The sequence below is a fragment of the Mercurialis annua genome, linkage group LG4 (genome assembly GCF_937616625.2).
Source record: "Mercurialis annua linkage group LG4, ddMerAnnu1.2, whole genome shotgun sequence".
Taxonomy (NCBI): Eukaryota; Viridiplantae; Streptophyta; class Magnoliopsida; order Malpighiales; family Euphorbiaceae; genus Mercurialis; species Mercurialis annua.
In genome coordinates this window covers 20,076,654-20,091,613 of record NC_065573.1, presented here as the reverse complement: position 1 = coordinate 20,091,613, position 14,960 = coordinate 20,076,654, and the positions used below count along the sequence as shown (strand labels likewise).

At 31.3% G+C, this 14,960-nt stretch overlaps 1 protein-coding gene across 1 annotated transcript; it reads left to right on the top strand.

The window, feature by feature from the left end:
• Positions 1-12,299: 12,299 nt before the first annotated feature.
• LOC126676373 (cytochrome P450 94C1-like) lies at positions 12,300-14,243 on the top strand. Its single transcript, XM_050370563.2, has one exon. It carries the CDS (start codon positions 12,392-12,394, stop codon positions 13,922-13,924), a length of 1,533 nt encoding a protein of 510 aa, XP_050226520.1. The 5' UTR covers positions 12,300-12,391; the 3' UTR covers positions 13,925-14,243.
• Positions 14,244-14,960: the final 717 nt, after the last annotated feature.

Sequence of the window (14,960 nt, the reverse complement as noted above, 5' to 3'; positions counted from 1 at the left end):
TGAGGATATCGATATTGATTTTTTTTCGAATATATGTCAATGTATCTAATTTGATCTTTCGATCCATCTTTAACTCTTCAAGATAAAATTCCAATTCAGTATTTTAAGGAGTAAGTTCATCGAACTCCAAAGAATCATCTTCGTACAACATAAAATATATTTTCATAAATAAAATGAATTGATCTCAAAAAATCTAAAAAAATAAATGACTAAAATTTAATTTATGATATAACTAATTAACTAGTACGACAACCATATATAAATATTAGACTTAATTGCACCAAAAATTACCAACTTTCGCGTGTTTTTGGTATTTAACATAATCGTTTTTCTTGGCATATAAATCATCAATTTTTATTTTTTGGCATAATCGATCACATAAAAACGACGCCGTTTTAGTGCAAAATCTCGCCGTTTTACATTAAAAACGACGTCGTTTTGACATCTCGTGTTTGTCAAAATATGAAAGTTGGTAATTTTTATGCCAAAATCTTTTTTATTAAATATTATAAACACGCGAAAGTTGGTAATGTTTTATGCAATTAAGCCATATTATTAGTTAATATGTTGTTTCTAAATTATTAATGTCTTTAGAAATATTCAATATTAATATGAACTTTACTGATTAAACAAGCAGCCACAGGCCACACATATATATGGCCAAAAAACATAGTATTTGGGACATAACAAATAAAGCAGCAAGCTTCTATATATAACAAAAAAAATTAAATTAAGAAACATCACTGCTTATACCTTAAACAAAATTAACAAAAAAGAGCAATATTTATAAATAATATTAGAGTTAATAAAAATACCTTAAATATCTCTAACTCCATAAGAATAATTTGCATCGTCCTCCATTCTTTGCATGAATTTGGTGCTAGACGTTCCGCTACTCGTGTCATAATTCATGTGACATGTATTCACAATATTTATATATTCGGAATATGAACAAAATAAATCTCTAATTTTTTTAGTCTCAATTAACTCCTCATCACCATATGTCTTCTTATAACATCACTGGACAAAACTCAACTTGTACCTAGGATCTAAAATCACGGCAATAGCTAAAATTCTACTATATTCAGCCCAATACTTATTGAATTTAATAAGCATTTTCTCCGCCATTGATTTAATATATACATCTTCACTAGAAACACCCTCATTCAATGTCAAATGAGCTAAAAATACCAAAAGAAAATACATATTTGATGTAGGATATTTTGTTCCTGAAAAGAGACAAGTAATATCATTAAACACTCGTATAAACTTATAAATCTTTTCTATCTTTTTCCATTCATCAATTGATGGATAATGCTTGAAAGTAGAATCACTTAATTGAAGATGGACAAAAGCATTTTGACAAAGTAAAGCACTATCAATCATCAAATAAGTTGCACTCCATCTGAGGCATATTAAAAAGAGAAGGCTTTTAAAAGAGCATCAGAGGAATTATCTTCACCTGAATCCCACGTTGATGGGACTGGCACTGTCAGGTTAAACTTAACGATACAGATTTATGCAAACAATTCAAAAAACCGGTTGCATCCGTTTTGACTAAAAATCAGATTTATGGGTTTAATTTGGTTTTAACCGGTTTTCTACTCATCCAATTTTTGGTAGCTAGCCAGACCGGGCATATGACTGGTTCACGGTTAATTCGGTCCGATTTTAACAACATTGTAAAAAACATAAAATAAAATACATTCCGGAACTCGGAAAAATCTAGACAAGAATAAGAAAAAGTTGGATCTGAGCATCTATGCAAAAAAGCCGCTCTAATGAAGTAATTATGAATGAAATCTCTGATATTATGTTGCCTTTCGTTAAATATCCGAGATTTTCAATTTATCTAAATCTGTCAGAGCACCAAATTAGCTAAAACAATCAATAAATGTTTGTAAGAGTAAGTAGGAATCATATATGACCATTGGCTATAGAAAGAATCAAGGTTCGTCGGTAAGATCCATATTAAACCAAAGTGAATGTGGAGTTGGGAATCTTTGCTGGTCTAGTAAGCTTTGGAAAGCTTTTTAATGTGAACTGTTGGTTCTGCGATTTCCAGAAAATGCAGGCCGTTCTTGAAACATTTAAGTGCTGCTGATGTAGGGAATTTTGAAGCACTAAATGGTCCGATTTCTCATTAAGACGAAATCGGTGACGCCAAATCCAACTCGTATTTTTGATCTCAAAAATAGTTACCATTTTTTGTCTTGAAAGATTGAATAGACGAGGGAACATCAAGGAATTCACTCCATCATTCATTCAAAAGTCATTCCAAAACGAGATTGATTCACAATTATTAATTGTAAAAGAAGTGTTTGAATCAAAAATAGCAGTGACAGATTCAGGACTTCGACATATGATGGGGTCCAAATATATATTAAATATTTCAATTATAATTTGAAATAAAATATATAAGTATTATAATATTACTAAAATAAATATTTTCTTTATAATTGTCATATATCGAGTTAGATAATTGAAAAATTAAAAAAATACTAGATTCAATTTGATATATCTTGTTTTATTGGAAAATATTTTAACATAATTCACTAAATAATAAAGGCTTAATGTCTTAAAAATCCCTGACCTTTCATCCCCTTTTCAATTTTACCCTGACGTTAAAAATTTGACAATTTTATCCCATTTTATATTTTTTCAATCAATTATACCCTGAAGCATAAAATTGATCTTTATTTATTTGACAAAATTTCAAAAGAATTCTTCAAAAATGATCAATTTAATATAAAAAGTTAATTTAATGCAAAAAGGATCAATTTAGAGAATTTTTGCCAAATAAAAAAAGGTCAATTTTATGTTTTAGGGCACAATTGAAATAAAAAAATACAAAATAGGGTAAAATTGACTGATTTGCAACGTCAGGGTAGGATTGAAAAGGGGATGAAAGGTCAGAGTTTTTTTAAAATATTAGGCCAATAATAAAAATATATATAGATTTAATTATAAGTTAGTAAATAAAACTATAACAAATAATTATATAAATATAAGTTTTAAAATATAATAAACATTAATAAATAGAAAGCATATGAACTTATTAAATTTTGGCCTATTGACCGGAAAACCACTAACATTTTAGCCCCTTTTCAATTCCATCATGACGTTGCAATTTCGTCAATTGCACCTAAATTCACACCTTTAAGCTTCGATTTCACCATCAAGAACTAAATTGATTTTTCTTAAATTCAAATAAGTTATTCATTTTTAATTTTTTGAGTAAAAAATAGTTCAAATGAATACTTTATAAGAGTTTTAATAAATTTTTCTGAGTGGAGAAGAACCCAATTTGATTTTGAAGGTGGAATTAAAGTCTAATAAAGATGTGAATTTGGATGCAATTTAAGAAACTATAATGTTAGGGTAAAGTTGAAAAAACGCTAAATGATAGGTGATTTTTTGATCATTAAGCTTAAATTTTTCAATGGAATTGATAGAACTTTAATTTGTAAGTTTTGAATTTAAAATATAAAAAAGATAAATATTTTAGCATTACTGTTTCATATTTATTTTTACTGTCAAGTAAATAATTTTAGTTTTTAACACTTAAATGGACAACTTTGAGCTAATTCACTTATACTTGAAAAGTTTTTTTTTCAGAAAAGAGGAATTTGCACAAACAACTCTTTTTTTAAAGGGTTAATGTCAAAAAAATCACAAACTTTACACGTTTTCTCATTTTAATTATGCAGTTTAAATATTCTCATTTTTATGCACGAACTACCATTTTTTTCTCAAATGCATGCACGGTGCTGAGGTGGCACTCATTCATTGGTCTAAAAATAACTTCCACCTCAACAAATTACACCAACGGTGCCCAATCATTAACCCAATGATTACATCAATAATTGGGAGACAAAAGTTTTCTCCCAATGATTGATAACATCCCTTAATCACCTTTTAATCAGGTGATTAAGGGATTTTCATTGAATCCGCAACTATGATGAATCCGCAACTCATAGTTGCGGATTCAATGCATAGGCACTGTTAGGGAATTAAGTATTAATGGGGCAATTTGTTGGAAAAAAACCCGAAAAGTACACTTAACTGCTATAATTTAGCTTTAACACCTTCAACAGCTGTAACCCCCTTCTTGATTTCTATAACTTGTTTCTCCACATATCCATACATATAATAGCAATGCGAATGGTGAAGGAAAAACCAAATTCCACAAGCTAAAATATAAACCAGTCTACCGGAATATGTTGCCAAAAGTTATCATATAAGGGACGAGTCAATTCGATTCAATGTAATTGATTTTTAATCAAAGTCGTAAAAACAATTGCGATTAAATTAAAATTGAAATACTAGAGCAGATCCGCCAATCAATCGAAAAAGACAGAGAAGGGAACATGTATCAACGAATAAGGTTAAGCAGAAATTAAATTAAAATTTCCCTCAAGCAATCAATCAGAGCAGAGATTCGGTTAATGAGACGATAATTGTTGTGAACACGAGGAAATGCGACGGAACAGCCACGAAACTGACACTGGAGAGCTGCTGAAGCTAGAGAGTTGACGAGGAGAGCTTGTGAAGGCGGAGGAGAATGGCGGCGCAAGTGTACTTGGGCAAAAATTTGTGCAAGAGACAGATTATCTTCTAATAAGGTTCTTGTGATCAGAGGAGGTATCCTTCCTTCGGCAAAATTGGTTGCTCGTTTTGCTCTTGTGATGAAACCAACGTCCACATTATGATACATTGTCGTTATGCTGGGTTAATCTGGAATAATTTGCTGCGGATGTGCAATATTCAATTGGTAACGCCTCCTATCTTGATAGAGTTCTTTCATTTTTGGAGTTCACTTTCTTTGAAGAGATATCGACATTTATGGCAAACGATATGGTCTTTTTGCGTTTGGGATATTTGGAAAGGCAGAATTAAAAGGGTTTTCAATAATGAGTTTGTAGAGGTGGATTCTCTGGTGTTCAGAGCGATTTGCAAAGCGGTGGAATTTTACAAGGACAACAATCATGGTTTTGTCTATACAGAAAATGATGTACAGTAAACTCTCTGATAATTAATACTCTATAAATTAATAATCCTAATAATTAATAAAATTTTAGGGAACCAATTTGAATATTACGTCTTATAAAGTATTCAATAAATTAATAATTCTAATTATTAATAAAATTTTAGTCCACCATGTATATTAATTATCAGAGGGTCGACTGTATATCGAAATTTACTTTTCTTTTGTAATATTTATTAACTCTCTTTGCCTTTTTAAGGTTTTTGCCAATCACGCCTTTGTGATTGTGCTAATATATCTATCATTTACCAAAAAAAATACTTTAAATTTTTTATTAAGATCTATCATTTTTTAAATCTAAATATACATCTTATATTAATTACGATCAAATATCTTAATTTTTATAATTATGTTTAATATGAAACCATTTTTTTACAATTGTAATCAAAACTTTGAGTTTCAATTTTTAAATAAAAAACATTTACATCTTTTATCAATTACGATCAAATATTTAAAAAATTATTTGACCTGTAAAAAAAGTTCATATAAATGTTCGGTCGCATTTGATAAAAAAATTTAAAAGGGTTTGGATTTACATATAGAATTAAAAGTTTTGATCATAATTGCAAAAAAAGGTTTCAATTTGGATATAATTGTAAAAATTAAAAGGTTATTGGAATACATTTTAATTTTAAAAATTAATTAGTAAAATTATTGGAATATGCATTTTAAAATTATTTTATTTTATTATTTTACTAATTATAATGTTTTAATTTCTTGAAACTATTTATATTTTTTTAAAAGACTTAATTACTTAAAAATTACACACGTTAAACTTTGTTTTTTCGTTTATACCCACACGTTGAAAAAAATCAATTGTACCCATTTTTGAATTTTTAGGTTTCTTCTCTGTCACGACCCAATTTCATGAATCGTGACCGGCGCTAGAGTATGGGTATGGTTGTACAAAAACCCGTAGCAAGCCTCGCGGAAATCAAATAAACATTTAAACCTGCAGAAAACTGTTCGGGGGCAACCGAGACTCCAACCTAAGTCTAGCAATCTATAATACAGTTCTAGTATAAATAACTTAAGTATCTGAAATATTCCACAGCATGCCTTAAAAATAATAATAAAATATTCCAGTGTGAACATGCTAATAATAAATAATCGGTATAATCGACAATCCCAAATGTAATAACAAATGTAATATATAAACTAGTTCTAATGCGGTTTAAGAGTTCGAAAACGAAAACTAGTTTAATAACACAAAAACCTCCGAGGAATCAAAATAATCAGAGTGGACCAGCTTTCAAATCATAAACCTGGAAAATTTGGGAAAACAACGGGGTCAGATATACTGAGATGAGTTCGCAATACTATTTACATTTATTAAGTTTAAAACTCTTAAATCAAAACAGTTTATACTAATATAGTATGATTATGGAAAACAGTATTGAAATGATCCCAGCGTAAGTATGACATAGCATACCGATAAACCCAGAGTGGACGGGAACAAATCCTCGTCATATATATATATACCAGCGTAAGCAAGACTTTAATCTGCCGTTTCCCAGAGTACTTACCGGTGCACACAGTCTCGATATAAGCCTATCGAGTAGCTCGTTTCAATCCAGATCCATAATCCGTAAAAAACAGTTCACAAACATTTATAATATTAAAATATGATGCGGTACTTAATAAAGCGGTAAATAGCACTACAAACTCACTGCTTGCTTATCTACGTGATCTTGGCAAACAGCTAACCCTGCGTAGACTCCGAAACACGAGCAGTCGACGGGTCGAAAATAATAAATAGGTTAATATTCGTACGACCCCTAACTCTAAGATCACTAGACACCACGTAGGACTAGCACAATTAAATAACCAGATAAATCACTGAGAAACATAATTCTCAAATAAATTGAATGCCGTAATTAATTCAAGACTATTGAGTTCGCATTTAAATCCAATCCGAAAATATTATTAAAATAATATTTAATTGATAAATAAAATCAATTCCTCAAATAGTGAGAGTTAGCCGAGTTTTTCAAAACTACCAAGCTAAACCCACATGTCGGTGACGCAAGTCCAAACCGACCCAACCATAAAACCAGAGTTATAAACCACAGTTTATAATTATTATTAAATAAAATATTAATTAATATCAAAATAGAACTCAATAGCTTGAAACCCAAGTAATTAAATATTACCGGCAAATATATCAAATAATTAAATAACAAAATAAAGCAAAAATATAAATTTAATTCCAAAGGCATTCTAAGCCAAAAATATCAATTTAACAATTAAATGATAATTAATAATAATAATTAATTTAATTTTTAAATAACACGAATATTATCTTTAGGTCTTAAAATAATATAACTAATTTTGACAACTTTAAAATCAAATGAAATCCCCAAATTCTTATTTAATATAGTCAATTATAAAATCATATATAATCCATAATAAGTTTAATATTAATTAAATTTAAAAATATTAAATCCCAAAGTAATTTCAATTTATAAATAATATTATTATTTAAAAAGCTAATTAACAAGTCGAAACCAATTTCGTAAATTGAAATCAAAAATCAATATCAATTAGTTACCAAAACAAGCTTAGGAATCATTATATTTAAGACACAAAATTTTAGTGACCAAAGTCACCATTTAGCCAAAACAAATTCAAATGGGCCAATAGGATAAGAACACCTCATCATCTTCTTCAATTCCTCACCCAATATCAAACCCAACCATACATTTCAAATATGCAGAACTCAAAATATCGAATCCAAGCCTCACCATTCAACTCCATGTTAATCTATCTCACTTTTCTTTTACTAGCTTTTATCCTAACATTAATGAATCCATAACTTAATCAAATCCAAAACAAGGAAAATCAATATCAAGTTTTTTTTAAGAACGTAGAAACCGATCTAAACAAACAACGAAGATCACAAACTAGAAATTCAATGGTTCGAGATCAATGATTTAGGCAACCAAAAACATGAATCTATAACCCTTAGAAGCAATAGACATCACCCTAGAGGAAACAATCATTCGGTAGTAGCTTCTTTAATATATTCACAGTTTTAAACAAAACAATACGGTAAGACGGCGGCGATTACTACGGGTTCGTTTACATACCGTTTGACGAACGAAAGGTGTAGAAACGTAGATGCGCGAGTCTACTTTCACGGAAAACGAACGGAATTGATTTCGATCTCTGAACGGCTGTCAAACGGATTGAAATTCAAAGAGGTCGATTTAGAACCAAAACAGAATATATCCAGAAAACGGTAACACGGCGGCAGCTAATACGAGGAATATAGCATACCGTTTTACGAAACAAAAATTGGGATTTGTAGATACGTGAGTCTTCTTCCACCGGAACGTTTCGAAACTGAATTTGGATCTGAAATGATTACGTACGGATCAAAATACGGAGAGGTCGATTTCTAACAAAACTGAAATAATCTTAGCAACTTACTTGAATTTTTGCGATGGAATGAGAGGAAGAATGGAGAAGATGTGAGGGTCTTGAGAGCAAAATAATTCGGCTAGGGTTTACTTCAAAGTGTGGTGTAGATATATGATTTAGGATTTGAGTTCAAAAACCGAAAGGATCCCGAGAAATCAGGGGGCAAAACTGCCCCCTTGCTTCTCGTTAGCAGGTCTCCTAATAAGAACAGGTCTCGTACGAGACCTGCGGGTCTCGTACGGGACCTGCATTCTCGTATGAGACCAGGTCTCGGTTCAAGACCTGATCCAACCAATTCTGGTTGGACCGAAATTCAACCCGGACTTTTTTTTTTATATATTTTCGAAACCCGGACTTCAATTAACCCTTTTCGAAACCCGGACTAGAATTAACCCATTTTCAAATCCAATCACAAAACAAGATTAAATTACGTAAACTACTAAAATGTTACCGGAACTCGCAACTTAAATTTCAAAATTTTACGGAATATCACATTCTCTACCCACAACAAGGATACAATTAACAATTTAATTAATTTAAGGATGAAAACATTAAAAACTATTAAATCGAAGGGTTCTATCATATATTTTTCTATTTGAAAAAAATACAAACAAGTCCTTCAACTTTAAAAATCTTCAAATAAATTATAATAATTAGATACTTTTAAAACATTTATTAAAAAATTAAAAAACACTTTTGACTCACCACTATATATTTTCTGATTAACGAATCCATCTTTATAGAAAATTAATTTTTTTTTTCCGATTCTCATTCTCCTTCTCCTTCATGGAAGGAGTACGAGCTCTTCTATCTATCTATCTGCTCCTCCTCCATGGAAGGAGAAGCGCAATCTGCTCCACCTCCATGGAAGGAGGAGCACGATCTACTCTTCCTCCCACGAAGGAGGAGCATATGATGCTGCTCCTCCCATGAAGGAGGTGCAGCTCGGTCTCCTCCTTCAAAGAAGAAACCAATAAAAAAATATATAATTTTATGTAAATTGTATTTTTAATATAAATTAAACAATTATTTTTGTTAGAAGGAAGAAGGTGTGTTTGTATAATTAATAATATTTACATGTAATTAGTATATAAATTAAAACTGAAGAATTATTTTAAATTTTTTTCAAATGAAAAAAGTATATTTAATGTTTTTGGGGATGAAACATAAAATTTCAAAAATAGGTACCATTGGTTTTTTAACATGTGAATATAAATAAAAAAAAATTCAACGTGCACATTTTTTAAGTAATTAGACCATTTTAAAATTATATTATATTTTAAATTTTACATACGAAGAAATAAGTGCAGGCTAGTTAGAGATAAAAAAAATATACACGTGCGATTTGGGGTAGATAGAGATCATCTTGCTTCAGAAAATTAAATGAAAAAATTATTTTGGCAGGATCCTTAACATGCCATGACGAAGGGGACCATATACTTTACAAAATAACATCCATTAATACATATGATGTGTGTATATACATATAAATTAAGAAGGGTCCATAAATATATATGAAAAGATTTTAGTATGGAAATGCCAGCTTTGACAACCGAACAACTTTATTAGAAAAGTTTAATGCAGGCAGTCCCAGAATTTGAATTGTTTTTTAATCCTAATTAAATATTATCTGATCATTTAATCTATATTTGGCCTTCGGAGAATCTTGCTTGACCTCTTTTCTAATCCTAATTTTATCACAAATTTTGTCTATTTTTTAAATAAAAAAATTAAAATTTTTTATCCTCAGGACTTTTTGTAGTTTCGCCTGTAAGTATAAACATACGTGTAATAATGGTCGTAATATGAGTTGAGAGTTTTAGATTTATTTTTTGAAAATAATTATATAATCCTTAATATCAAATAACAATTATTACTTGAAACTTATTTTAAAATGTAAAATAATGAGGACACATAAAAACGTGGCTGTTTTAAACTTTCAGTTCCAAAAATAACAACGAGAAGAATGATGTGGCGATGGTTTGCTGGAAATTATGGTTGCACTGTAACAAAGTCGTCTGGAATGATAAGTGGGGTTTTCCGGAGCTGATCGTTAATTCAGCAGCTAGTGATTTAGCTGCGTGGCAATTTGTTTAAAAAAAAATAGACAGCAGTTGTCTTCTAGTTTGGGAAAGATGATGGTTTGATTGTATGGAGAGCTCCTCCTAGAGGGTGGCTAAAAGCTAATGTTGACTCTGCTGTTTTTTCCAGATGAAAGCCTTATAGGCGTTTCATACGTTGTCAGAGACGATGGTGGTAGACTGCTCCAAGAAAGGACAGTTGCGTTAGTGTTCTTCGACTGCTAGAACAGCTGAGCTAATTGCCATCAAGGAAGCTTTGAACTGGTTAAGGGGAAAAAGAATGTTATCGCCGAGTCGGATGCTGTTGAATATTAAGTGTGATGGAAATCCCACATTGGAAAGATATGAGTAGAATGTGGAATATATAAGTGGGATGGACTACCTAACCCATTACCTTAGGGTTTTGGGTTTAATGTGGTGTCCGGCCCACGGTTATATGCTTCACATTCTGGGTCTCATGAATGTATTCTCCCATACATTGAGCTCAACTTGAACCAACAATTGGTATCAGAGCCCGGTTCGGCTGGGTGGAACTTGGTGACTCCTGGTCTTCTATCCCGAAAGGGTTGGAGTCTAGTTTCGAGGTAAGTTGAGCGATCCAATGTGGAATGGTATCACACTTAAGGGGAAGATTGTTGAATATTAAGTGTGATGGAAATCACACATTGGAAAGATATGAGTAGAATGTGGAATATATAAGTGGGATGGACTACCTAACCCATTATCTTAGGGTTTTGGGTTTAATGTGGTGTCCGGCCCACGGTTATATGGTTCACATTCTGGATCTCATGAATGTATTCTCCCATACATTGCGCTCAATTTGGACCAACAGATGCTTTGGACGTTATCTCAATCCTACGTTTGCCATTAAAATCCGGAATTGATCCTCTTTTAGATGAGTGTATTACTCCAGCGAAGCGATTTAGTAATTTTTGTTTTATTTTTATAAGACGGTCTTCGAATGAGGTGCGCATCTGTTAGCGCAAGTCTCTCATTCTATGTCAGACCAACAGGAATGATTTCATAACTTTCCGGCATTTTTTACGCCTGTAATTGCTTTTGATATGTTAATAATATAGCTTCTTTATTCCAAAAAAAAATGGTTCAATCAGGTTGAACCGAAAAAGACCATTTGATTGATGAATTGTTTGACCCATAAAAGATCGGTGGTTTTTATAAATGTTATTATCATTTATTTTTTTAAGATTATAAAATTTTATATGTAAAATCTGATTGTATTTTTTTCATTATTATAAAAGAGTTATATATAATATGTATAAAAAATTAATATTTTTATATATTATATAAGATTATAAATAGATTTATTTGACCTAAATGGTTCAACAAATGATTCTACTGGTTGAACTATATAACGATGGTTCTATCGGTTTGGATTTTAAAATTTCAGTTTTGGTTGAATTTTCAGTTCAATTAGGTTGAATTGTAATTCCATTATATAAAAGGGAAAAAAATTGAAACCTTCAGTCAGGCAAATAAGTTTAATTGGCCAGTCTATTTTGATTCTGTTGAAACACAAAATTGAATCATTTCTACCCAAATGGAATCTTATACATATAAAAACTTTTTTTACGGAATAAATATTCAACGCAATAATTGTGTCAAATAATTTATACGATAAACCAATGAAACGTTTATAATATTAAAATAATAATTATATACTTCTAAATCGCAAACATTCATTGACTTGATATAAGACAACGTGCCTAACCATTGTGTAGAATACTCGCTCCATTTTACTACACTAGTTTTGTTTCACCTGCTTCCTCTTCCTGATCCTTGTCAATCTCTCATTCTCTCTCTTTGATATTTTCTTTTTTAAATGGCAAATCAATATCCATTAATGGAGCTCGAAGCTTCGTGCAGGTTCTCGCAACCTCTGCATGCAACCGTTAGGTTTGTTTTACTAGCTATCATCATTTTCCTTCTTGTTTTTCTTTTACTCTACTCAGTAAGGTCAAATCTCTGGTGCAACTGTGAAATATGCGAAGCTTATCTCACTTTGAGTTGGACTAAAGAATTTACTAATCTTTGTGATTGGTATGTTCATCTTTTGAAAAATTCTCCCACAAAAACAATTCATATTCATGTTCTTGGTAATACTATTACAGCCAATCAAGAAAACATTGAGTATATTCTCAAAACAAGATTTCATAACTTCCCAAAAGGCAAACCTTTCTCTACAATCTTGGGTGATTTTCTTGGCCAAGGGATATTCAACGTAGATGGCGATTCATGGAGGTTTCAGAGAAAAATGGCGAGTCTCGAACTCGATAAATTCTCAATAAAAGCGTACGCATACGAGATTTTTCATTCCGAGATTGAAGATCGTCTTGTCCCACTTCTATCTTCCGTTGCAGATGATGATTGTGCTCGAATCTTGGATTTACAAGACGTTTTTCGACGTTTTTCTTTCGATAGTATATGTCGATTTTCATTCGGATTAGACCCGAGATGCTTAGAAATCACTCTACCGATTTCAGATTTCGCTATTGCTTTTGATTTAGCATCAAAATTATCTGCAGAAAGAGCCATGGCGGTTTGTCCACTCGTTTGGAAGATCAAAAGGAAATTAAACATAGGAACGGAAAAGAAAATGAAAGAAGCTATTCAAAAGATCAACACCTTAGCTCAAGAAGTGATTAAACAAAAGAGAAAAATTGGATATGTATTACAAAAAGATCTTTTGTCTCGGTTTATGCATACTATTAACGATGATACTTACCTTAGAGATATTGTCATAAGTTTCCTTTTAGCCGGCCGCGACACGGTGGCTTCTGTCTTAACAAGCTTCTTCTGGCTAATTGCAAACCACCCTGAAGTAAGATCAGCCATATTATCGGAGGCAGAGCGAGTTCTCGGTCCGAATCAAGAACACACAAGCTATGAATTAATGAAAGATCTTCATTATCTACAAGCAACAGTTTACGAAAGTATGAGACTGTACCCACCAATTCAATTTGACTCAAAATTTTGTGAAGAAGATGATGTGTTACCGGATGGAAATTTGGTGAAGAAAGGAACTAGGGTTACGTATCATCCGTATGCAATGGGACGAATGGAAGAATTATGGGGCGAAGATTGCTTGGAATTCAAGCCAGAAAGATGGTTGAAAAATGGTATATTTTTTAATGAAAACCCTTTCAAATATCCAGTTTTTCAAGCAGGTTTAAGGGTTTGTTTAGGCAAAGAAATGGCTTTATTAGAAGTTAAATGTGTTGCTATTTCATTGCTTAGACGATTTGATTTTGAATTAGAAGCTTCGAATCAAACACCAAAATTCTCCCCTGGTTTGACTGCAACTTTTAGCGGCGGGTTACCAGTTTTGGTGCGTACCAGCAGAAAGGTAGACTAATATTTTGACGACGAGGAATCACTCTACTGAGCCGAAGCTTACGCTGTTCATAATCATCAACTTTCCGGAAGATTTTGTATGATTTTATATGATTTAATTAATGTTGATATTGGTTATCCAAGCTGGAAAACCCATATCTATTATGATTTATTGGCCAACACCAAAAACCAGAATATTAGGATGGTGTCGGCAGAATTAGGCAGTTTTTCAGAGATAAAATTCTGAGTGGTACCACTATTTACCTTATGTTTTGATTTATTGCTTAATTTTTTTAATTTGTATCAGAATGATATTACAAATTTTATTTTATTTTCTACAATGGTATCTCATCACTTATTGTAGTTTGATATCGACTGAAACATATTCTTAAAAAAATAGAATGCTACATTTCGGATGGGTCCTTTGAGTTAAACAGACAACTGCCTCTCCTTTTTTGATAAAATTATTCTTTAATTTATTTGTTTTTTATATTATGGTTATTAAATTTGTACTTTTGTACAACTAACTCCCTGAATAATTTTTTTGTATAATTCAACCCCAGATACTAGAATTTCTAATTCCGCTCCGGCTACATCGATTATTATGTCAACTAATATCTGATACGCCGCCTTATACAACGATTATAATCAACATAAATTTAGTTTGATATGGGAATTAAATTTTTATTTCATTTTCATAAATTATACTATATAAATTTCAGAATATAAAATAAAAACTTGGCAAATTTTTATCCCCAAATTTATCGCTACTGTGTTGACAAACGAATGGTGTTCGTAATGGGCATGTGAACTTCATAAAATGTGACTGCGGATATATGTCTCTTTTAATTGTTAAAAATTTAGAAATGAGCACTCATTGTTGTTGTGGTGACTGGTGAGTTTGTATATGGTACGTATTAATATGAGGTAGGTGAGTTTTTTTTTTTTTGATGAATATCAGGTAGGTGAGTTATGTTTGTCTTTCTTTGTGTCTCATTAATTTAATGTGTTGATCATCATAAGTTAAGTGCTCTAGTACTGAATCCGCATTATTATTC

What these genes read in the sequence shown, in the direction of transcription:
- LOC126676373 (XM_050370563.2), top strand. Translation starts at nt 12,392, where the DNA reads ATGGCAAATCAATATCCATTAATGGAGCTCGAAGCTTCGTGCAGGTTC.